We start from the raw sequence: 26337 nt of genomic DNA on the forward strand, positions 1-26337 counted from the left end.
TAAGCAAATGTTGGTGCTTTCTTTCAATAACTGAGTTTTGTTGGGGTCTACCAACACATGAGTGATGATGAATAATCCCAAGTGAATAAAAAATAGATGGAAATTGAAGTTCAGGCGCATTATCTGATCTAAATGATTTAATTAGAGTGCCAAATTGGGTTTTAGCTAATGAAAGAAACTTTGGTATTGCAACTTGACCATCAGATTTTTGTTTAAGGATATAGACCCATGTGTGGCGTGAGCAATCATCAAAAATAGTAAGAAAGTATTTGTAACCCTCAACAGAAATAGTAGCAAAGGGACCCCAAATATCAAGATGAATAATATCAAAAGGAGTAGCGGAAAAATTATGATTAGAAAAAAATGGTAAGTGTGTCAATTTAACATAATGACATATTGAGCAATGAAAATCATAAGAAGATGTGTACTCAAAATGTAAATCTTTATTCAATGGATGAATCTTTATACAAGATGGGTGGCCTAAATGATAATGCCATAAAGTGTTTTTATAAATCATAGAATCTAAAAAAGAAAAAGCTTTAGGTTTTTGAGCAGTAGGAAGACTAAGGTAGTAAAGATTTCCTATCTGATCTCCCATCCAAATAGGTAATGTCTGAGTAATGTCATTAAGAACACATTTGTTATCAAAGAAAATCGCATAACAATGAGCAGAAACAGTTAGTGAACTCACAAATATTAAGTTATAATAAAAATAAGGCACATGAAGAACATTATAAAGTGTTAATGTAGGAGAAATAACAATATTTTCAATGCAAGAAACAATGGCAAAATGACCAGTGGGAAGGGTAACTGAGGACACAAAAATATTTTTGGTAATGTTGGTACACAAAGTAATATCATGACAGACATGGTGCGACAATGAGCAGAAAACAGTTAGTGAACTCACAAATATCAAGTTATAATGAAAATCAGGCACATGAAGAACATTATAAAGTGTTAATGTAGGAAAAATAACAATATTGCCAATGCAAGAAACTATGGCAGAATGACCAGTGGAAGGGTAACTGAGGACACAGAAATAATTTTGGTAATGTTGGTACACAAAGTAATATCATGACAGACATGGTGTGTGGCACCTATGTCTGTAATCCAAGAATGATGAGAGATAGTAGAATGCTTACCAGAAAATTTAGACACAATGGGCTGGTTAGGGGAAGAGGAGGAGGAAGAAGAGGTACTTTGAACCTTTCAAGCAAGAATAACAATGATTTTCTAACACTGAGAAGCTGAAAGATTGGAGACTGGATCTGGATTGGTACTTAGGTCGCCATCATTTTTCTCACCTTGAAAGCCTAAGAAATGAGTTGCTGGTCTATGTGAGTGAGAAGGAAGGGATCTTCCTTTGGGCTTGTAACTAGAAGGTTATCCATGAAGCTTGTAACATTTGGCTATGGTGTGTCTAGCGATAGCATAGTGATTGCAAACAATCTTGGACCGATGGAACTGAGAACTAGCAGCAAAAGACGTTGGAGCAGAAGGAGGACCAAGATCAAGTGTTTCCGTAAGAACATTGGATAGAGATCCTTGTCTCTCTTCTTGAATCACCATGCCATACACCTTATTAATGTTGGGGAGTGGATCTTGCATCAAGATCTGAGATCGAATAGTTGTGTAAGAATCATTTAGTCCAACCAGGAATTCAAGAACTTGATCTTGTTGTTGATATTCTATGAAGGTCTTCATTGTGCCACAACTACAAACAAACAGTGGGAAAAATTTCTTGGTGAGATCCCAAAGAGATTTGAGACGAGTAAAGTAGGTGGTGACATCATTAGAGCCCTGAGCAAGGGCTTGCATAGATCGCTTGACCTAAAAAACATGAAGGACATTGTTTTGATGGAACCGATCATGGAGCTCATTCCAAACAGCAGTAGCATCATCCAAGTACAAAATACTATCGACAATATCATGAGAGACAACATGTAGAATCCAAGAGATCACCATACTATTGTAGCGACACCAAAAATCATAATCGTCGTCTTTGGGATTTGGTTGTTGAAGTTTACCATTGATAAACTTGATCTTGTTCTTGGCAAGAAAAGACACCATCATCGAACATTTCCAATAATTGTAGTTCTCACTGCCTATGAGAATGGAAGAAACAAGAACAACTCTTGGATTTTCACCATGGGCAAGATGGTAATAAGGACTCCGAGAATCATCAATGGAGGGTCGAGCAGAGGAATCAAGAGGGAAAATCGATTGGCTTTTGTAGTAGTTGTTGTAGATCTAGACTAATTACCACCACGAGCCATGAGGACATAGAAGAACAGAGAAAATATTGTGAAGAGTGAAAGTGGAACAAAGAAAATTCAAAGAAAGATCAATGGCACTGATACCATATTAGTTTAAAGAAAATAGAGAATGTAATATTTAAAATGATATTTCATTATCTGAGTAAAAAAGAGTACAAAGCTGGTACTTATACAGAAAGAAAAGAGAGTCAAAACAACTAACTAAGATTAGTTATTAGTTACCACAGGTTGTAACTAATTGTCCTAGCCGGTCAACTATCAAAACAGAAATCTCATGGCTGAAATTCATTATCAATAAAGTAGTATAAATCATTTTGTTCAATCAAATTGCGGCTTACATGTGTTTATTACATGATTAATTATTATTAATACAGATATTTATAAAATCTCCTAGTTTCAATTATAGTGACTCAGTCATAGTAGATTATAATTGTAATTATCTGTTAAAAATCATTTTGTCCTAAGATTAATCAGTACACTGGATTTTTAATAATTCAGTAATCTACAATAAGATCTACTTACACATTTGGTGTGATTTCCTATCCTGGACATTGATGAAGTAGAGAAGATTGTATGTATTTTGTTACATTGGAATGGACCGATATTGATTATTGATAAGACAAGTATCGTTATTAATCTAATCATAGCACAACCTTGACCATATGTCAATTCAATCTTAATTTTGAGTGATTAATATTCTGCTAGTGTATTATTTAAGTGTTTTGTTTTGTTCGTTACCAACTTATCATACGAACTAGCTCATACTTACATATTGGAGATTTGGTAGTGTTGTACCCCAAATTAAAAACAAACTGAATCACTCAGTTCGGGGTATAGCTGGCAGATAAGCACATGGAGAAAGTGAACAGCTAGGACATCTAGCTAACTCTGGGATGAGAAGTTCGAGTCAAACTTTGCAGTACGACACCAAGATAATCTCCATGTCGCCAAATGCGCCAATAACCTAGTTCGAGATGCATGATGACTAGATCGCCTTCTACGCACTGAACTTGGCCCATGTCAAGTTCCATTAGCTTTCCAATATCCAGCTTGAGGGAAGTGTTCAGCTCGCGGAAGCCTGATCATGACACACAGTGAAGGATCCTAGAAGACTTGGAGAATCCTTATATGCACATTAATGCTCATACTGTATTACATATTTATTACCCGAGATAACAGATGTTAAGTCCATAGGCAGTCATATCCCTATGTAAATGAGATATTATTCTGATTGATTATTTACCATAATTCTGCATGTGATTACCCAAAGTTGTCCAAAAAAACCCACTGTAAATGTCAGGGGAATGGACAGGAAAATGGGCTACTTTTTGAGATACTGAAACTGTTCTGAAATTGTAAGAAACTATTTCATTCAAAGCCTAAAAGAGATTAATAATATTTTCTCGTGGACAAGGTGGGTTTTAACCACTAAACCACGTTAAAGTGTGAGTGTTTGAGGCATTATTCATTTGATTAGTTACGGTTTAGTAAGAGAGCACTGATATCTCTATTTTTGGATTTCTTAATCCACTTTTGGCGAAAAACCACGTCAACAGATTGGTGCTTTTGTTGAGAGCTCATTAGTGCTTAATATCCTACGCGATGTTTAACTCAACATTTATAATGGTGGTCACCTAGTCTATGCATGACAATGAAATATAGCAACCTGGTGATCAAGAGGCGCATCATACAACCGTTTTTTCTTTGAAAGGCCTATGCGATCAATAACGCCTTGGAAGGCATTATGTGGGCCAAGACGATACTGGGAGTTCAGCATCACGCCCACCAAATCCCAATCCGGGTGATAGCCATCGAGATGAAAATTAATTAAGAAGCCATCTTGCTAGGGCTACCAAGCAGATCGAGGAGGTCCTAGCTCAGTTACCCCTTTTGGCAATCGATGTTAACATAAGGAAGAGACAAAGTGGGTTCCACAGGTCCAACAGGAATAACATACCCAATTGCATTCGTACTGTCAGGACTGTAACTTTGAACTCCATACCTTCTGAGCGAAATCAGTGGAGTACTCAACCGTCTAATCCTCATAGGAACCATCGGCCCCATGTTAGTCGATCAGTCAGAACTGCAAACCCTAGCTCCGAGCCTTCTGAGCAGATTCCAAGGAATGTTCACAACAACCCAACAGGGCGAGGTGGGACCAATTCAAGAAGGAAAAACACCCTAGCAAATCCATCTGTGCTGCAATCAGAGCCTCCAACATAGAGGATTCAACAGATCGAGGTAGAAACAAGATGGGCTAACCTAGTGCACCCCGATGGAACGAGGATACTCTCACCGATAAGACACCCGCCATCACAAATTAGACATCTGACACCACCTCGCCCGCAGAGGAACACTCTGATTCAAGGGGATAGCAGGAGAAATCCTCCTCCTTCAGAGGACATCTATGTCCCATGACCTCACACTAATAATCCAGGTCCTCGATCTCAGCCACGAGTTGTAAGTTTCGATAATGAAAGTTACTGAATGGTGAGCCAGCGTGGAGGCAGGTCTAAAAGCAACCTAAGGAATCATTTGAGTTCTGCACAAAGTCTTCGTTCTGATCCACATCTTGACCTACGTGATCACTTGAATTCACAAATGAGGTATCCAGCTCACCATGATGATGTGAGTTATACTCAGCACGGGGGAGATTCGTCTATCATACACAACAATGGGAATGTGCCACCTAATTGAGCTCACGCTTGGATGGAAAACAACCCATCTAACATGTACAATAGCATGGGGGCTGGTTATCATCTCCCAACTAACCTAGAGACAATAAATCCAACTCTCGAGCGGCTAGCCTTGATGGAAGAGCAGATGAAGAGGCTCCTATTTGGAAAATGAGTTGATGATTGTGATTCTGATGAGGAGCTCGAGCCTTTTGCTCCAAACATTGTGGTAGTTCTATATCCTATTGGCTACAAGATGACGACCATGCCTGCATATGATGGAAACACAAACCCGTCCAATGACCTCGTGACAATCAATACACTAATGATGGCCCACAATGTCGAGTTCGACCTGAGATGTATATTATTCCCCGCAATACTAACCAGACCTGCCAGGTTATGGTTCAACAAATATAAAAGACATTCAATCACCTCGCGAAAGAAATTGTCTTACGAAATTAAGAGACAGTTTCAAGCTTTGAAGGAAACTCACGTTGAGGCTGTTTCGTTGTCCAACATAAAACAACAACCTTGTGAGTCCCTGAAAGCATATCTGAGTAGATTCACCAATGCAACAACATGAGCTAGGGATGTTGATGATAGCTCCAAGCTCATGGCAATGACGACAAGAATCATGGTCGGAGGTGATTCATGGTAAGAACTCCTGTGAAAAGGAGTAAAATGTGTAGATGAATTCCTAGCCCGAGCTTAGGAATGGATAAATCTAGAGGAGGCGCAATCTGTTGTCATAGGAACCAGCTAGACCCCTGTTCAGCTTGCTGTAGCAGTGGCAGATGTTGTAGCTACAGCTCAACCTGTTACCTAGAATAACAAAGTGGGGAACAATAAGAGGAATGGGGCTGGTGAGGGCAACCAGAACAAAACCAAAAAGAACAAGCCTAGAGAAAAGTTCAAGCTCATTTACACCAACTATACCGACCTTACTGATACACATGAGCATATTTTCTTGGCAAACTCAAATCATCTTCCATGGAAGAAGCCAGACCCATTGAGGCACCAGAGGGCGAAGAGAAATCCCTCTAAGTTTTGCATGTATCACAATGACATCTGCCATAACATGGATGATTGCCGACAATTAAAGAATGAGATTGAAACTCCCATCCGAGTTGGACCATTAGCCTAGTACGCCCGAAACCGAGTAGTTACCAACCATCAAACCGGGCAAAATACTCATCCATCTCCAGAAAATCTGAATGGCCAACCCCGGGCTCAGACAGACCAGGGAAACCAAGTCGATTCCCCTCAAATAGTAGGAGGGATATAACCACTATCGCTAGAAGACCCCAATTGGCAGGCACAAGAAATGGGGCCCAAAAAAAGGTACATACAGGACCTGAAAACTCACAACGGTTCTGAATTTATCCTGAGCAATCGTTAATAAAACAACGGCAGTTGGAGAAACAACCAATCATTTTCACAGAAGAGGACGCTAGCCATGTTTAGTTCTCACATAATGATCCACTGGTGATAACCATTCAACTTGCCCACCAAAGGGTACGAAGGATATTGGTTGATAATGGGAGCTCAATAAATATGATATTCAGGTCCACCCATGAAAAGATGGTATTGTCCATAATCGATCTTAAGGCGACCTCAATGACGCTGTATAGATTCTCAGGAGATGGAACGACAGTCATAGGGATGATCGGACTGGTAATGATGCTAGAGGATGATACACAAACTACTTCTAAAATACTCGAGTTTGTCATAATCGATTGTTCGTCCACCTACAACACGATCTTGGGATGACCTGCGTTAATGACTTTTGAGGCTATCACCCTGATCCGACACCTAGCGATGAAATTCCCCTAAAGCTCGGGTATATGTACTGCGAGAGGACACCAGCTTGCTGCCAGGGAATGTTATAGCATTGCCATGAAGAAAAAATTACAACCCAGGTAGGAAGTAATGGTTGTGATTGAAGGAGGAGAGGAGACCCAGGCAATGGAAATTGCCCATTAGGCAAAAGAAGCTCAGGAAGGAAGTAAAGAGGTCTCCTAGAAGGAAGACATTGATCCAAGATTAGGCGAAGACATGTTTGAGCTCCAAGCATTGGAAGAGCTCGAGGAAATCAACATCGACCTGGAAGTACCTTCAAGAATGGTAAGGGTTGGGAAAAACCTTCGAACCGAGAGGAAGAAGGAGCTGATCGAGTTTTTGAAAAATAACCTGGATGTCTTCGCCTAGTCAAATGAAGATATGGTGGGATTAAGTCCGAATGTAATAATGCATATTTTGAATGTAGGCAGGAATGTGCCTGCAAAGTCACAAAAATGAAGGCTTCTGGGGAGAGAATGATCAGAAGCTTTAGAAGAAGAAGTGGCTCGTCTTCTTAACTGTGGGTTTATCAAGGAAGTAAAGTATCCGGTCTGGGTTGCTAACCTTGTTTTGGTCCCAAAACCCAATGGGAAGTGGAGAACTTGCATTGACTTTTTCAATCTCAATAAGGCCTGATCTAAGGATTGTTGTCCACTACCCTGAATAAATCAATCAGTGGATGCGATAGCCGGTCACGAGCTCATGTCTTTCAAGGACGCATATTCTGGATACACACAGATCGCGATGAACCCTGCGGAGAAAGAGCATACCAATTTCATGACTGAGCATAATGTATATTGCTATAAAGTTATACCATTCGGGCTAAAGAATGCCGGTGCAACGTACCAACGACTGGTCAATAAAATGTTTGTTAACCAGATCGGGAAAAACATGGAAGTGTATGTCGACGATATGCTCGTTAAATTAAAGATTGCAAGTAACCATGTATCTGACATGGAAGAATGTTTTGGCGTGGTCAGGAAGTATGACATGAAGCTAAACCACCAGAAGTGTACCTTTGGGATTTCATCGGGAAAATTTTGAGGCTTCATAGTCAACACCAGGGGAATAAAGGCTAACCCAGAGAAGATCAAATCGTTACTAGAAATACCTTCGCCTAGGTCACATAAAGAAGTACATAGCTTAACAAGAAAGGTGGTGGCCTTAAACCGCTTCGTTTCAAAGTCCACTAACAAGTGTCTCCTATTTTACAACTTGCTCAGGGGAAACAAAAAGTTTGAGTGGATCAAAGAATGCGTCTGAAAACTCACCTAGTGAACCCCCCGTACTATCAAAATCTATAGCTAGAGAATGTTTGCTCCTATACCTAGCTGTGATAAAAAATGCGATCAGTGTCGTATTAGGTTGAGAGGAAAATCGGGCACAGAAACCGGTGTACTAGCATTCTGCTTGATCTTGGCCTCAAGAAAACTCAGGTCGTACTTCCAGTCCCACACCATCCATGTCTTAACTGATCATCCTTTAAGATAGGTCTTGCAAAAGCCTGAAACATCGGCACGTTTGCTTAAGTGGGCCACCAAAATTACCCAGTTTGAGATATTGTATATGTTGTGCACAACAATCAAGAGTAAAGCACTTGCTGACTTTGTGGCCGAATGCACAGGTTTTCAAGATGAGGAAATAAAAGAACCAGTGTAAGAGTTGTGGAAAATCTTCGTTGATGGATCATCCAACAAGAACGAAACCAGAGCTGGAATAATTTTGATCTCACCTGAGGGGCATCGGTTCCATACAACCCTATGGTTAGGTTTCAAAGCATCCAACAATGAGGTAGAGTACGAAGCTCTATTGGCAGTGATAAGAATGGTGAAAGAACTTAATGCAAAGGAAATCTAATGTTATAGTGATTCTTAGCTCTTGGTTAACCAGATATTAAGGGAATATCAAGCTTGTGGTATCAAAATGGCAGCTTACCTAGCTAAGGTTAAAGGGTAGTTGTCAGAGTTTAATTTTTGCTCCATTGAGTAAGTACCCTGCGAGCAGAATTCCAATGTTGATGCTTTAGCCCAACTTGCCACCACCAAAGAGGAGGATACACTAAATGTAGTCTCAATGGAGATCCTGGAACAACCAAGCATAACGGAGTGATCGACACAAAACTGACCTGGATAACTCCCATAGTGGAGTACCTTAGAACCGGTAAACTACTAGATGACCGAAAGGATGCAAGAAAATTGCTATACCAAGCCCCACGATATGTTATGGTTGAGGGAATTTTGTACCGACGAAGGCATTCGCTGCCCCTCCTGTGTTATTTCTGCCCGGGGAAGCACAAATTATCCTGAAGGAGATACATGAAGGCTTCTACGGAGACCACACTGGGGGGAAAAGTTTAGCTCTAAAGATATTGAGGCAGGGCAATTTTTGGCCTACACTAAAAAATTATTTGACCTCGTACGTACAAAAATGCGACAAGTGCCAACGTTTCACCACAATTTCCCGAGCTGCTCCCATTCAGTTAACTATGATCTCATCGCCATGGACATTTGTAGTATGGGGAATCGACTTGATTAGTTCATTACCAACAAGAAAAGGAGAAGTTTGCTATGCAGTTGTCGCCATTGACTACTTTACGAAGTGGGATGAGGTCGAGCCCCTGATGACCATAACCATAAAGAGAGTCCTGAATTTCCTCATAAAGAACATCATATGTCATTTTGGGCTTCCAAAGAAGATTGTGTCTAACAACATAACTCAGTTTGATAAGAATCTCTTCACAAGATTTTTTGAGAAATATGACATAACCAAGAGTTTCTCTTTAGTGGCGTATCCACAAGCTAATGGGCAGGTCGAGGCTGTAAATAAGACCCTAAAACAGAGCTTAAAGAAATGACTAGATGAATCCAATGGATTATTGCCTGAGCAGCTTCCGCAAGTGCTTTGGGCCTATAGGACCACACACCGCACCTCCACAGGACATACTGTTGGAAATACTTATACATGCACTTATTTATTTTAATGTAAATCATATATTAAACAAATTAATATAAGAAAACCTAGAACATGTTTCTATAATTGAATTTAAAAAAATATAATGGTAAGAACACTTACATTTTATGCAGCAGAATCAATAAGTCATTCTTTTAGTTTCTCTAACCCTTGTATCCTTTCTGTCGCTGGGTATCACCAAGAAACTAAACTGTAACGCCCCAACTCCAGGGACCGCTACAGTGCACATTGCAAACAGTGCTAAACTCGCTAATCGAGTCGTTTGGCCATAAACGTGTAACTAAGTATGATTAGCGGTTTAGGGATTAAAAATTTTGGTTAAGATATAACGTTTCATTAGAACGTCTACTATATACATTGGGATCCCAAAAATATAATTTCAGAGTCTATTACAAGAAAATATTTACAACAGGCCGTTCTAAGCGGCAAAACAGGGTTTAACCCTAGTTCCTCTTTCAAACCTCGCCCAAGTATTGGTCGAGCAGCTGCATATGTACACGTCATCACCTAAGCTCTCCAACTCAAGGATGGTCCAGCTTCCTTTTGCCTTTACCTGCACCACAAAGCACCCGTGAGCCGAAGCCCAGCAAGGAAACTCATATGCTCATGAACAATCATATCATGATATCAAATCATATCTGGCATGCCTAGCAAACATAGCTTTACTCAAGCATGTGATTGAATTCCAACAATGCTGGGGTATCCAGGATAAGAAATCCTGCCCTTCTGATTGGATGACTATCAAGTCAATCCTAATCAGATGAGTGTCTCAACACTTGAGGTTCTGGTAAACCATGCTGAGCGACCAACAAGCAAGTCACTACGGGGCTCAGCACCCAAAGCCATGCATATGATGATCAAAATGATCATACAGAGCTCATAGCTCTGATCAGATGAGTGAAAATCACTTGAGGTTTTGGTAAACCCTACTGGGTGACTGACAAACAAGTCACTGGGGCCTCAGTGCCCATAGCTGTGTAACGACACCGTTACCTGGGCTTTCCTGCAATGGCTCTTATCAGATGAGTGACTGACAAGCACGTCACTGTGGGGCCGATGCCCATAGCCATGTAACCAAATGGTCACGAGGCTCGCTGGTCCTGGCTCTAAATGACTAGCCTTTGGCTAGACAAGCACTTTTTAATATTCATCGAACTTGAGGTCGGTCCGGCATTAATGCTCATTTGAGTCATTCAATGCAAATGTCGATTAGATCTAATCTTTGTTGGCTTGCGTTGAACACGCTAAGGCCGTCCTGACTAATGAGTCAGCGCAATGTGACCAGTGTCCAGTACCACTGCCGAACCTGACTAATGAGTCACAGCTTCACAATTAATACTAACACCTTTGCCATTTCTGAATAATGAGTCAGTACCATGCACAAGTAAGCATTGCTACCGAACATATGTCATATGTCAAACATCCAAAGATGGGCATTTAGCATGCTTACTTAACAATTGCGAGCATAATAATGATCATGCATAAACATAGAGACTCAAGCTCTGACCAATCTCATATTCATCATTCATGGCATGCCCTAATCACATGTTTCTCGTGCACATGCATCACACTTAATCATCCAGCATGCCTCAATAGTAATCATATGCAAATGAGCAAGATTGCTAAGAATTCATTATGCTATCAATGTTTACATTTAAACATCCAACATGCATCAATAATAGCCATGCATGTCACACATGGGGTGCAGTTTTCTTACCTTCGGTCCAACCACAGGTTACAAACAAATGAGTCACAAGCACGATCCTGATTCCAAGCCTCTAGTGATAACCTAGTCACAACCATAAATGGTGATCCAATGAGTTCAAGTTCTAAAACCAATCCTTGAACTAAAACTTAGCCTCCAAGACATCAATCCTCACTAATCCGGGTAGTAGGAATGATCCCGAGGCCTAAAACCATGTTCCCGGGGTCAAAACACCCAAACGGGCTCAAAAGCCTGCCTGAGCCGCGGCCCTGGAACCTTGAGCCGTGACCCCTAGCACAACCTGAAGCAAGGGTCGTGGCGCCCAGCAAGAACAAAACAGGGCACCTGCTTCATCGAGCAAGGGCCGCGACGCCCAAGAACAGGGCCGCGACCCAACTTCGGGGCAGCCATTTTTCTTCGTTTTTAACCTTTTAAAACCTCCCAAAAACATGTCTAAACATTCCCAAATCATCAAATCAAAGTTCCCAAACTCCCTAATGGTCCAAGACCACCAAAACCTGAGTCTCAAACGAACTAAAAACTCAACGATTCACAAAATCCAATTCAAGCTTAAAAACTTTTAAAAACTTAAAACTTAAACTTGAATTACCTCCGATTGAGTTGTTTCCAACTAAATCCTTCGGCTAATAAGCTTCTAATTCTCCTTAGGATTGCTATGCCTTGATCCTCACTTGATTCCGGGTCCTAGAACTCAAGATACCTTCGAAAACACGATCGGGAGACGAAAAGGGAACTTTTTAGGGAGAGAGAACGTACAGAACGTACATAACGTTCTTTTTATTTTCTTAAAAGGTTACTTCAAGCTTATGTAGCTTCCAATAAAACCTAGTGCTCGGGGTCCCGAAAACACCCCCGGGGACATTATAGTCAAAACTTCCAGAATTTCCCCCTGATCTTACTAACTCCCAATTTATCACCAATTATTAATTCCCATTACCCAATAACCCGGTAATGCTCTAAATACCCCTTGACTTACTCCAAGTCAAGCTTAAATCCCGTTGTGACTTTCCCACTAGCTTACCTCCTAGGATTGTCTTGTGCTGGGTAACCCTGGCATTACCAAGTAATAGCAAAGCACCACGCCCATTTCACATATATGCCAAAAATGCCCGAAATGGCCAAAATATGAAAATCGCCCAATTAATCACAAATGGGTTCACATGCATATTTAATACACCTAAACATGCATATTATCATTAAATAGAATAATAAAGCAATTATGGCCCTCCCGGCCTCCTAATCAAGGTCCTAAACCTTATTAGGAAATTTGGGGCATTACATAAACCGATCTTTAAATTTCTTCACAGCCTTCCATAGTATCCTTAGAATCACCTAGAATAGAGTAGGAAATTCTTGACACATGAGATATATACAAAGATAAGAATAAGAGAAGATAATATTGAGCCTTAGAAAAATACTTTTGTTGTAGAGAGAGTCTAAAACCCCAACGGATCAAAACTAGATCTTCTGATCATCTGTTTTCAACTCTCATTTAGCATTCATTTTATAGGATCAATAAGGTCACTTATTTAATTAAAAAATCAACAAAATAATAGGTAATATTAGCCATTAGGTCGAAATTATCATGGATTTTAGGCCCGTAAAATTTCCCATTTAATTATAAAACTATTGGACTTAAAATCAGGGCACATATTATTTTTTATTGATTAATTAATTAAATAATTATTTAAATCCTTTATGAAATTAGTTATTTATAATTTTAACCTTGATTTAAAATTAATTATTAATTTAGACACCAATTTGTCTTAATTAATAAATCTACCCTAAAATCTGTTTTCTTCTCTAAATTTCATAACTCTGTGAAACTATCCAAAATTGACCTGGTCAACTTTGATAATTCTAATTGATAATTAAATTAATTAATTGACACTGTCTATATGATTTTATCCAAGGTACTGTGGGGACCATGGGCCTATGAAATCGAGCTCCAATAAGTTATCATAAATTTAACAAATAAATTTACTAACTTATTAAGTCCTCGTGACTCCACTAAAGACTCAGAATTGCACTCTTGAATTCAAAGAACCCTCTATAAGAAATATAGATACATTATTAGCTACCCATTGTTACAACAATAATTATCACTCAATCCTTTATAGACGGTCTACAATGAGATGGGACTAAATTATTGTTTTACCCTTCATTGTATTTTATTCTTAAAACACTTAATTTCTTGTAGATGATATTTTAGTAAACTAATATTAATTACTGAAATGAGATCTCTATCATTTAGCACCTCGAACCAAACTAAAATGAAACCATCATTTTACTTCTTCATCAGATGCTATAGATGTTCGTATCTATGATTAACATTATCACTCAATTATACTACCGAGTTCCCAAGATATAAATATGGGCTAGTCCGTAGCATAAGCTGGTAACGAACAAGTCAAAGAACTCAAATAATATAATCAGTTAGAATACTAACCACTCAGAATTGAGATTGAATTGACCTATTGTAAACTATATGATATGACTAGATTAGATAATAATGGTATGTTTACTTATCCTATCTACTGTTAATATCCGTCCAGTCCGATGTAACAAATACATCCTATTTTATCTACTTTGTTAATGTTTTGGAAAGAACACAACACTACAATGTGTAAGTAGATTATATCATAGATTGGAAAGTTAGTGTAAATCTTATGCACTGACGAATCTTAGCACTAATTTATATTTGAATATATAATTATATTTATATTGCACTGTGTTCACGTCACTGTAAATATGATTAGCTATATGCTCAGGATTTAATAGAAGTTTATGTTAAACAAATAATCATGAAAATAAACACATGTGAGCAAAGTGATTGACCAAGCCAAAAATCATTTCTATTCTTTTATTGATAATAAAATGAGATTACAAAGAAATTGGATTTTAATTAGGGAATGAAACCCCCAACAAACTCCCACTTGCACTAACTGAAACTAATGCTTTAATTCTACTAATCTCATTTCCTTGATATGCTTATCAAATGTAACTTCTGGTAGTGTCTTAGCAAGCGGATCCAAAAAATTGTCTTCGAATTATGTGATACGGTAACGAACTGGACTGGGTGAAACATCAGACTCATGGACTATCGAAGGAGGGGGGGACTCTAATATTACTACGCCTTGGGTCCTGCGGGGTTCAGGCTCTTCAACCGAGTTGGACTCATCTACGGTGTCTAAAACCCATAGAATACACACCCTGAGAGAGGGAAGGCCACGACACAAGATTGGTACCGTACTCCTCAAAAATGGTGGACCAAAAGTGAAGGGTGTTTTCTACCACTGTAGTACACTTGGGATAGCTACGGTCGTAGTGTACAACTAGGTGATCCACACATTGGAGGATGGTCGTGTTCAGATCCGAGTCAACCGGATGTCGGCTTACAAGTTGTGTTGTGTTGAATCGAATTAGCCTAAAACTGGCAGCAACTCTGTTTAATTCTCTATAAGGGTTACCTTGGCTGGAAGTGTCAGCTTTTAACCTTGATTCAGCTTTGTCCGGGTTAGGATGTTGCCCATCTCCAGGAAACTTTCATTTGCACACCAGCTGCATGACTTCTTCTTCGTCCTTGGTGTCTTCAATGAGAGGGAGGACTTTTTGAAGAGGAGGAAGCCTAAGGGGAGGACCTCAAGCTCTAATGGCCAGCATCTGATCCTTCCGGATCAGTTTGCAGGCAACCATGGTAGCATCATTAGCTACCTTTCAGTACTCCTCCTTGGCAGGGATACGAGACAACATTTCATACTAGCCTCCAAGGGTCTCTGATCGGTCAATCCTCTAGTATATGGATGCACAAAATAATAACTTAATCAGAATATGTCCAAGCTCAATCAAGAAGAAATTCAAGTACGAAATTTGATGAGCTAAGAAACTTAAGAGGTCGGTTGAAATACCGATGGGTATAGTTCTTGAACCCATTTGACACGAAGAACTGATCCTTGTAGTCATTCGAGTGGTTGGGGAGGTTGATGACAGAGGTCATATTAAGGAATCTGGTGAGGTAGTATAAATCGTCACCTCGCCCTCTCTGTTCGGAATGGGCTTTGAGGTAGAAGAAGTACATGATATCAGTAGGAGTGGGGACCTCCCACTCGTGCTTTAAAAACAAATACTTCAGGCCCGCTAGAAGCCGGTATGAATTGGGGGGAAGCTGGAATGGCGATAGTTCGACGTAGTTCAGGAAATCCATGAAGTACTGGTCCAGCGATAGAAGGCACCTGCCTTCAAGTTCTCATCGCTTCAGGCCTTGTAGTCACCCTAGAGTGGAGTGTAGCTCCACTCTCCTTCCAGCGGAGGTTGGGCAACGAGGCCCTCGGACCCCAATTCGATTCCATGGCTCAACAAGATCTTGTTCACTTTTCATTGGGTCTTTCTTCGGGATTCAATGTGTTCTGCCTCAAAGAATACATTAGGGTCAATTACGATCTCTCTATCCACCACCAGGCCGAAGTGGGGAATAGGGGTCTCAGGTATGATCTACTTGCCTTTACTCTTGCTTTGAGAAGAGGAGCTCGTGATCATTTTCATCTGATGGGCCATGATTTAGCTCACCTGACGATCAAAGTGGCCTTTTAGAGGTAACATAATACAAAAATTTTCTACGACGATAAAGGTATGACGACCAATACAAAACCTTTCTACGGTGATAAAGGTACGATGATCTAAGACAAAACTGGAGGGTTTGAATTCCATTTATTCAATCTAAAAAATATACACCCGAGCTAAGTCATCTCCTAGCAACAACGCGTGTGTCCACATGCTGTAAATTCGGGAAATCCCCTGATACTTTGGCATTCGTGTGTCAGACCCAATGCCTTTTTGAAGGCGATTTAATGAAAAAATGATTGGGGAATCGTAACCCTTAAGCTACCTAGAACTAACCTTAAAACCCTCAAATTTCTACGTATAAATAGGCAACCCTGTTTCAAAACCCAGAAAATTACCCAATTTTTTATGCACATTATTTCTAACCTAGCCTAGTATCGTGTTTTTGGGTCTATCACAAACCACTAACAAACTTGAACACCCTAGAAGTAAGAAACTATACTGGAAATTTTGAAAAAAATTACTAAAAAACAAGAGGGAGAAATTTGAACAAGGTATAGGAATACTTACAATTTGTATGGTTGATCGAAGGAAATGGTGATAGCCCTGACGAATGCTCTCTAAGAAGCTTTTGAAGAATGGGAGGATGTTGAAGGTTTTAGAAAGTTCTCTGAGAGAAAAAGGGAAATTTTGAATGTGAAGGTGGTGAAGTTCAGGTTTGTTTCTTCTATTTATACGTAAATTTTGGGAAGCAATATGGGCCACTTGATTAGGCCAGTTCGAGATCCAAAGGCCAAGATTAAATGAACCATGCAGCGGCAAAAAGTTGACAGGAAAATTGTCACAATACTCAAAACCTAAATAGGTACCTATTATAGATAGAAACATGTTTAACACTCTAGTTGTAGTGGGTGGGCATGATTTCACATAACAAAAGCCTAAAAACCCCTACTGTGCGTGTAAAAGGTGAAGTCATGCACGAGCAGGAGCATGGGGGGCAAATGTTGTACCCCAAATTAAAGACGAACTGAATCACTCAGTTCGAGGTATAACTTGCAGATAAGCGCATGGAGAAAGCGAACAACTAGAACATCTAGCTAACTCTGGGATGAACAGTCCAAGTCAAACTTGGCAGTACGACACCCAGATAATCTCTAGGTCGACAACAACCTAGTTTGAGATGCATGATGACTAGATCGCCTTCTACGCACTGAACTTGGCCCATGTCAAGTTTCGTTAGCTCTCCGAAATCCAGATCGAGGGAAGTGTTCAACTCGCAGAAGCTTGATCATGACGCAGAGTGAAGGATCCCAGAAGACTCAGAGAATCCTTATATGCACATTAATGCCCAGATTATATTAAATATTTATCACCTAAGATAACTGATGTTAAGTCCATAGGCAGTCATATCCCTATGTAGATGGGATATTATTCTGATTGATTATTTACCATATTTATGGACGCGGTTACCCAAATCTATCCAGATAAACCCTTTATAAATGTTAGGGGAATGGACAAAAAAAGCGGATGCTTTTTGAGATACTGAAATTGTGTTGAAGTTGTAAGAAACTATTTCATCCAGAGGCTAAAAGAGATTAAAAATACGAGTATTTGAGGCATTATTCATTTGATTAATTATGGTTTAGTAAGAGAGAACAAATATCTCTATTGTTAGATTTCTTAATCCTGTGTTGGGGAAAAACTGTGTCAACAGGTAGTATAATTGAGTGATAGTATTAATCATAGACATGAAATCTATAGCGTCTGTTGAAGAAGTGAAAAGAAGATTTCCTTATAGCTTTGTTCAAGTGTTTAATGATAGAGTACTCATTTCTGTAATTAAGTTTGCAGAAATATCATTTACAAGTAACTTAGTGGGAGTTACAAATAAAATACCAATGTAACGCCCTGGATAACCAAGACCGTTACACTGTGTAGTTAAAATAGTGCATGACTTTCTAATCAAGTCATTTTATTAAAAATGTTATCCTAAGGTCAAAAATTGGATTAGGGTTAAAAGATTTTTATCATAAACGGTTAATTTTTTATTAAAATGGATGTTTATAACATAGGATCCCAAAAACAGGGTTTAAGTGTTAATTTGCAATTTCTCAAAAGTTATATACAATCAGTGGCCACTCTAATGGCAAAATACAAGTTTTAGGCTCCTGTCCCTGTACTTCCCCTCAGCCGTGGTGGACGAGCAGTTGAAAATGTACACCTCGCCCCTAGAGCTCTCCAACTCATGGTCGATTTAGCTTACCCTTGCCTTTATCTGTACCACGTAGCACCCGTGAGCCAAGACTTAGCAAGAAAACCAAAACAACAATCACATGTAGCAAGAAGAATATTCAATCAAGCTTATCTCATATAAACATAAAACAAAGTATGGATATTCAATTAAACAATGGCAATCACATAATCTAGAGTAATCAAGGTTGGCACCCTTAGGGTGAGCCCCATGTCGATCTAGCTGGCCCTGGCTCACTTAGGCCGGGTCATGCTTAATACGCTTACCATTAGCCCCGACTCCCATAGGTCGGTCATTCTTGTATGTCAAATCAATCTTAAAAACACATATTACAAGCAACCAATAATTTGGAATCTCAATCCCTTTTACAACCACGTAGGGTGCAGTTTTCTTACCTTGAATTCCGAGCAAAGATAGTAGAACGGTCCTGAGCACAATCTTCAGTCTTGACCCTTGGCGATAAACCTAGTCATAGTGGCCAATGGGTAATCATTAATCTCTAATCCAAGTAAAAGTTTAGCAGAAAAAAACCAGCCTCTGGGACCTTAATTTCTACTAAACCAGGTAGTAGAAATTGTCCTGAGCGCCTAGATTCAAGCGACCCCAGCCTCACTATCCTAGAACCCATCCTAAGGAAAAAACTCCCAGGCAGGTTGCGACTTGCCCCCAAGTCAGAGGCTCTCTCTTCAAGCACCAAGGGGAGGCGGGCTGCGACTTGCCTCCCAAGGTCACGGTGCACCCCCTCATTAGAGAGAAAACCCAGGGCTTATAAGGCACACAGACCGCGGTGCCCCAGAGCTGGGTCACCGCGTGCCCCTTCGAACCAAAAATTCTTGGTTCTCCACACACTTCTCCCAGCCAATTTTCCAAGAACTTCACCTTAACTCACCTCCCCAATAAAACCAAGTTAGCCATGAATTTAAGTCCTCAACTCGCATATTTAAGGCACAAAATAACCCAACAAACATTACTGATATTGCTTACAATTCATCACCTAGAAACATCAGTCAATTAACTCTATGAACCTAAATTCAATCAAGACCCAGAATTCTACACATGTTCTAAGCTTCACAACTACCCAGCTTAAATTCTACCCTATTAATCTAAATTCTTCAGCAAATTAAATGACTAGAACTTACCTCAACTATTGTTGAATCCTCACAAGTTCCAGCTTTCCACTCTTGAGCATACACTCCTAAATTCCCAGCTGAATCCCCATAGTTTCAAAGCTTCAACTCCTTCAAGTTCTTCAAGAGTGAGTGAGTGATAAAGAGTAAATGAATTTGGGGTCGTTCCTCATTTTTCTAGTATATTCTGAATGCCCATAGAGCAAACTCCCCTCCTTTGTAATACTAGCCATTTAATTATTCTAGGGGTAAAATAGTCATTTAGCTCCCAGTTCCCGATAATTCTTCAAGTGTTCCTAATATTTACCAATTAATCCCGCCATTCCAAATAATTACATATTATTTATTCAATATCTAATAATTCCCAAAATATTCTCTAAATTCTCAAAAATAACCCTAGGCTCCCCCGAGCCTGGTATTAAACCTGACTGTGACTATTCCGCTAATCCGCTCACTAGGATCGTCTCAAACCTTATGCTGCAAATATATATCCACATAATAATTTGGTCTCAAAAATTTGCCACAAATAATCACATTTATGCCCTCAACGGGCCAACATACAAATATGCCCTTATAAACTAGAAAGGGTCCACATGCATAGCTAATACTTATAAACATGCGCATCACATAATCATATTAATCATGCATGCCACATAATCATGCATTTTAACCATTTAATCACACATATACCAATTATGTCTTCCCGACATGCTAATCGAGGCCCTGAAGCCTTAATAGTGATTTTGGGTCGTTACAACTATCCCCTCCTACTGAAAATTTCGTCCTCAACCCTACTATTCCTCCACAATACTTTGACTAGAGGAATCGTCTTATTCTGTAGAACCTTGTCTTTCCTATCTAAGACCTGAACCAATCACTCCTCATAAGAAAAATTTGTCTGCAGTTCTAAGTCATCATACTTCAACACATGAGTCGTATCTGAGACGTACTTCAAAAGCATAGAAATGTGGAATACGTCATGAACTCCTGATAACGACGGTGGCAGTGCCAATCTATAGGCCACCTACCTGATCCTCTCCAGGATCTCAAAAGGTCCAATGAACCTAGGGCTAAGCTTGTCCTTTTTCCCAAACCATCTCACCCCTCACAATGGTGAGACTCACAGAAACACGTGGTCTCCTACTTGGAACTCCACATTCCTACGCTTAGGATTAGATTAGATTTTCTGTCTGCTCTGTGAGGCGAGCATTCGGGCTCGGATCTTCTCTAAAGCCTCATTAGTCTTCTGAACCATCTCCGGTCCCAAATACTTCCTCTCACCCATCTCATCCCAATGAATGGGCGATCTACACCTTCTCCCGTATAACATTTCACATGGAGCAACTCCAATCATTGATTGATAACTATTGTTGTATGAAAATTAAATCAACGGGAGATAGCTACTCCAAGACCCCTCAAAGTAAATCACACATGCCGGGAGCATGTCCTCCAACACCTGAATCTTCCTCTCAGATTGTCCATCCGTCTGAGGATGAGAGGTCAAACTGAACTTCAACTGAGTCCCCATAGCCTTCTGTAAACCACCCCAAAACTTGGAGGGAAAGATTGGATCCCGGTTCGACACTATGGACTTGGGAACACCATGGATACGTACAATCTCCGTCACGTACAACTCTGCATACTGATCCATAGTATAGGTAGTCTTCACTGGCAGAAAATGAGCTGACTTAGTGTATCTGTCTACTATCACCCACACCGAGTCATGCAGCCCCAATGTCTTGGGTAAACCTCCCACAAAATCCATGGTAATGTCCTCCCATTTCCATTCGGGAGTACCCAAAGGCTATAGCAACCCTGCTGGTCACTGATGCTCAGCCTTCACCTGCTGATAGGTCAAACATTTGGCCACGTACTCCACCACATCTTCTTGGTTCCTGGATGGAGTGAGTATGGTGTAGTATGTGATTCATTTAGTATCTCTTGTCTAATCCCCTTATCAGTCGGGACATAGATCCGACCTTTATACCATAATAACCCTGTCTCTGAAATGGAATAGTCCTTAGCCACTCCAGCTAGGACATTCCCTCTAACCTCCTGCAATGATGAATCAACCATCTTACCCTCTCTTACCTTCTACAAAAGGGTCGAATGCAAAGTGATATTGGCCAACCGACCCACAACAAACTCTATTCTCACTCTAGACATATCTTCTGCCAACTCTCTCGATATTTGTGCAGAGCTAAATAACTGTCCCGGGCCCCTTTGGCTCAACGCATCTACCACTACGTTAGCTTTCCCTAGGTGTTAAAGGATATCATAGTCATAGTCCTTCACCAGCTCTAGCCAATGCCTCTGCCTCATATTTAAATCCTTCTGTGTGAAGAAGTACTTCAAACTCTTATGATCGGTGTATATCCCACACTTCTCCCCATACAGATAGTGTCGTGAAACATTTAGTGCAAATACCACCGCTGCCAACTCTAAATCATGGGTAGGATAACGCTGCTCATACTCCTTTAGCTGCCATGACGCATAAGTAATAACCTTCTCATTCTGCATCAACATGCATCCCAAACCTAACCCCGATGCCTCACAATACACCACAAACTTTCCCTCCTTCGAAGGAAGACTCAACACCAGACCAGTAATCAGCCATCGCTTCAATTCCTGGAAGCTATTCTTACACTTGTCTGACCAGAAAAATTTCAGATTCTTCCTTGTCAATTCTATCATCGATGAAGCAATCTTTGAGAACCCTTCTACAAACTTTCTATAATAACTCGTTAACCCAAGGAAACTTTTAACCTCTGAGGCATTCCTTGGTCTTGGCCAATCTTTCACTGCCTCCACCTTAGTTGGATCACCTTAATCCCATCTTCACCAACAATATGTACAAGGAATCTCACTTCTGGTAGCCAAAACTCAAAATTCTTAAACTTGGCATACAAACGATGCTCTCTCAATCACCGCAATACCTGTCGGAGATGCTACTTATGTTGTGCCTTTGAAATGGAGTAAACCAAGTTGTCATCGATGAAGACAATCACAAACTGGTCTAGGAAATCCTTGAATACCATATTCATCAAGTCCATGAATGCTGCTGGGGCATTGGTCAAACCAAACGACATGACCAGAAACTCATAATGCCCATACCTAGTTCGGAAGGCCATCTTTGGTATATCCTCGTCCTTGATGCTCAACTGGTGATAACAAGATCGAAAATCAATCTTCGAGAACACTTTCCGTAATGCCCTATTGGCTTAGAGCCATTACTAAGTGAGTTTAAAATGTGCATTCGTCTCGCTAACCGAGATTTTAGGTCAAAAAATGTAATTAAGCCATAAACAGAGTTATAAACTTTAAAATTAATTCCATTTACTAAAAATCATAAAGTGTTTGACACTTGGGATCCCAAAACATTGTTTAGAAATATTTACAACATATAAGTACAAAGCAGGTCGACTTGACGACAAAATCTAGGATTTAACATAACCATCTCTCAAAAGCCACTGGCTGTGACAGCCAAGCAGGCCAAACATGTACGCGCCGCTTCACGCTCTCCGTACTCATGGTTGGTCGACCATTCCCTTGCCCTTACCTGCACCACAGAGCACCCATGAGCCGAAGCCCAGCAAGAAAACCCTCCCAAGCAAAAAACAAAAGCATAACAAACATATGGCATATATAACAAGCCATCAATAGGCTAAACACATACGGCCAAGCCATCCCAGGCGCTTTACCAGGCCCTGGGTTTGTAGCCCACACCATAAAGATATCCCAGGTATCCTTTAGGGTCTCGCCCTGGCAACTCGCACTCCATGTGCTCAACGCTGCTCCCGGCCCCATGCCGCACTCGACGTGCTTAACGCCGTTCCCGGGCCCTGCCAACCGCGACCTACGCTGTTCCCGGCTCTTACCAAACATTTACACAATTGCATTCATTACATAATAAAACATATAATGAACTTTAACAAACTCAATTCAAAGGGCTACACCCTGCAGTTCAAACATATTGGGCTCAGCCCTGCATACAAGCTCTATGGAAATAGGGGTTTTCTTACCAGCGTCCCGAGCTCTCCGAGCACCGATATCCCAAGCACAGTCCTCTAGCTTGAGCCTTGCCGAAACCCTAGTCACAACACATTAACAATATTCATCCATCAAGTTCTAATCCCTTAAATACCTTTGAGCCATATCTCTAATCTCTGGGACCGTTAATTCCATCAATCCGGATGATAAAATCCATCCCGAGCCTCAACCTTTGAGTTCCCAAGCCTAAACACACTTAAAAACACAAAATGGCACTAAGAGCCGCGACCCGCCCTCAAACCCGAGAGCACACCCAAAATAGGGCATGCGCACCGCGACCCTAGCTAAGGCATGCCGCGGCCCGCCCTTCTTCCAGGCCACCCAAATGCTTCAGAGGGCCGCGACTCAACAAGAACAATGTCACGGCCCGACCCTTTGAACCTAGAAAAATCCTCCATTTTCTCTTCTAAAACCCAGCAAACCATCCTTAAAATCAACCTAACATTCCAAACATTAATCTCAGAAGTCTTAAGATAATCACAGTAGCAAAACCTAACAAGAACTTAAACCAACAACCTCATAAAACCCAAAATCAATCCTTCACCCAACTACATGCATATTCTAAAATACCAGCAGAAACTTCAAGCTAAAACCTTGTAATTTAAAGCTTACCCTTGCTGAACTTTGTCTCTGAATTTGGTCCTTAAGCCTCAGGCTTCTAGCTCCAAAGATTCCCAGCTTCACTACTTAATCCTTAGCTTGATTTCACCAAGAATTCTCCCAAGCTCAAATGAAGAGAAAGAAAAGAAGACAACTTCAAGAGAGAGAGAAGGAAAGAGTCGGTTTATGAATGTTCTAAACAATTCCAAGTTTTGTTTTATTTAACTTAAGTCTATAGGGTTACCTCAAGGCTCGGGGTACCAAAACGTCCCCGAGGGAAAAATGGTAAATTTCCCCAATATTCCCTCCTAGACATTCTAACTTCAAATATATCTCCGAATATTTATTTCCATAACCCCATAACAGATCTAATACCCAAAATACCCCTCGACTCACCTGGAGTCGGATTCTCTACCCCGTTGTGACTTTCTGGCTAACCGCTCCCCAGGACTGTCTAGGATCGTCCTGCACAGATAAATCACATACATATCACATTTATCACATTTATACCCTCAACGGGCTAAAATCACAAACATACCCCTAATACCCAAACGGGGCCCACACGCACATTTAACTCAACTAAACATGCATCTCTATCACATACTCACATAAATTCACATATTAACATATTAAATCATTTATTACCTTCCAGGCACGCTAATCAAGGCCCTAAGCCCTATTAGCAAATTTGCGTCGTTACTACTATTCCCTCCTTACAAAAATTTCATCCTCGAAATTACCTGAACAACTTGGGATACCGCTCCCTCATCTCTGACTCAAGTTCCCACGTCGCCTCCTCAACCTTGCTGTTCCTCCACAACACCTTCACCAAGGCGATGGTCTTGTTGCGCAAGACTTTATCTTTTCGGTCAAGAACCTGAACCAGCTTCTCCTCATAGGACAAATCTTGATCAAGTTCCATATTCTCATAACTTAGAACGTGCATCGAATCTGACACATACTTTTGGAGCACGGAAACATGGAAAACATTATGAACCCCTGATAAAGCTGGAGGCAACGCTAGTCTATAAGCTACCTCTCCAACCCGTTCCAGAATCTCGAAGGGGCCAATAAACCTAGGGCTCAGCTTGCCCCGAACACCAAACCGTTTCACTCCCCTCAAAGGTGAAACCCTAAGAAACACATGGTCACCAACCTGAAATTCCACGCCTCTGCGTTTCAGGTCTGAATAGCTCTTCTGACGACTCTGGGAGGCGAGCATTCGCGATCTAATCTTCTTAATCGCCTCATTGGTCCTCTGAACCATCTCTGGACCCAGATATCTCCTCTCACCTGTCTCATCCCAATGAACAGGTGATCTACACTTCCTTCCATAAAGCATCTCGTATGGAGCCACTCTGATGGTCGCCTGATAACTATTGGTGTACGAGAACTCGATCAAAGGGAGATACTTACTCCATGATCCCCCAAAATCTAGCACACAGAATCGCAACATGTCCTCCAATATTTGAATCGTCCTCTCAGACTGTCCATTTGTCTGAGGATTATAAGCGGTACTAAACCGTAACTGCGTGCCCATAGCCTTCTGCAGAGTCTCTCAAAACTTGGAAGTGAAGGTGGGGTCTCTGTCGGATACTATCGACCTCGGAGTCCCATGAAGTCTAACAATCTCCTTCACATATAACTTTGCATACTGCTCCACAGTATAAGTCATCTTAACAGGCAATAAGTGGGCGGACTTGGTAGACCTATCCACAATCACCCACACCGAGTCATGCTGTCCCACGGTCCTCGGCAAACTGACCACGAAGTCCATGGTGATATCTTCCCACTTCCATTCTGGAATCCCCAGAGGCTGCAGCAACCCTGCTGGCCTCTGATGCTCAGCCTTAACCTGCTGATAAGTTAAGCACTTGGCCACATAATCCACCACATCCCTCTTCATGCCTGATCACCAATACAAAAATCTCAAATCCAAGTACATCTTGGTTGTACCCGGGTGCAAAGAATAGGGAGTGGTATGCGATTCATCTAAGATCTCCCGCCGGATATCAGAATCCATCGAAACGTAGATCCGACCCTTGTACTTCAGCAATCCCATCTCTGAAATAGAAAAGTCCTTAGTCGCTCCGACTAAGAATTTCTCTCTGTGACCTCTCAACTGGGAATCTTTACCCTGTGCCTCCTTTATCCTCTCAAGGAGTGTAGACTGGAGAGTGAAGTTGGCCAACTGACCAACCACCAACTCTATACCTGCTTTGGTCATCTCCTCAGCTAGCTTATCAGATATCTGTCTCGAACT

General features: G+C 40.8%; 1 protein-coding gene across 1 annotated transcript in view; it reads left to right on the forward strand.

Moving 5' to 3' along the window:
• Positions 1 to 5570: 5570 nt before the first annotated feature.
• Positions 5571 to 26337, forward strand: part of LOC133828690 (uncharacterized) — a 62338-nt gene continuing 41571 nt past the window's right edge. Inside the window, exon 1 of the mRNA XM_062258867.1 lies at positions 5571 to 5605. Coding sequence (XP_062114851.1) covers positions 5571 to 5605 — 35 coding nt within the window. The remainder of the gene's footprint in view (positions 5606 to 26337) is intronic.

This window comes from Humulus lupulus, chromosome 1 (assembly GCF_963169125.1).
Source record: "Humulus lupulus chromosome 1, drHumLupu1.1, whole genome shotgun sequence".
Taxonomy (NCBI): Eukaryota; Viridiplantae; Streptophyta; class Magnoliopsida; order Rosales; family Cannabaceae; genus Humulus; species Humulus lupulus.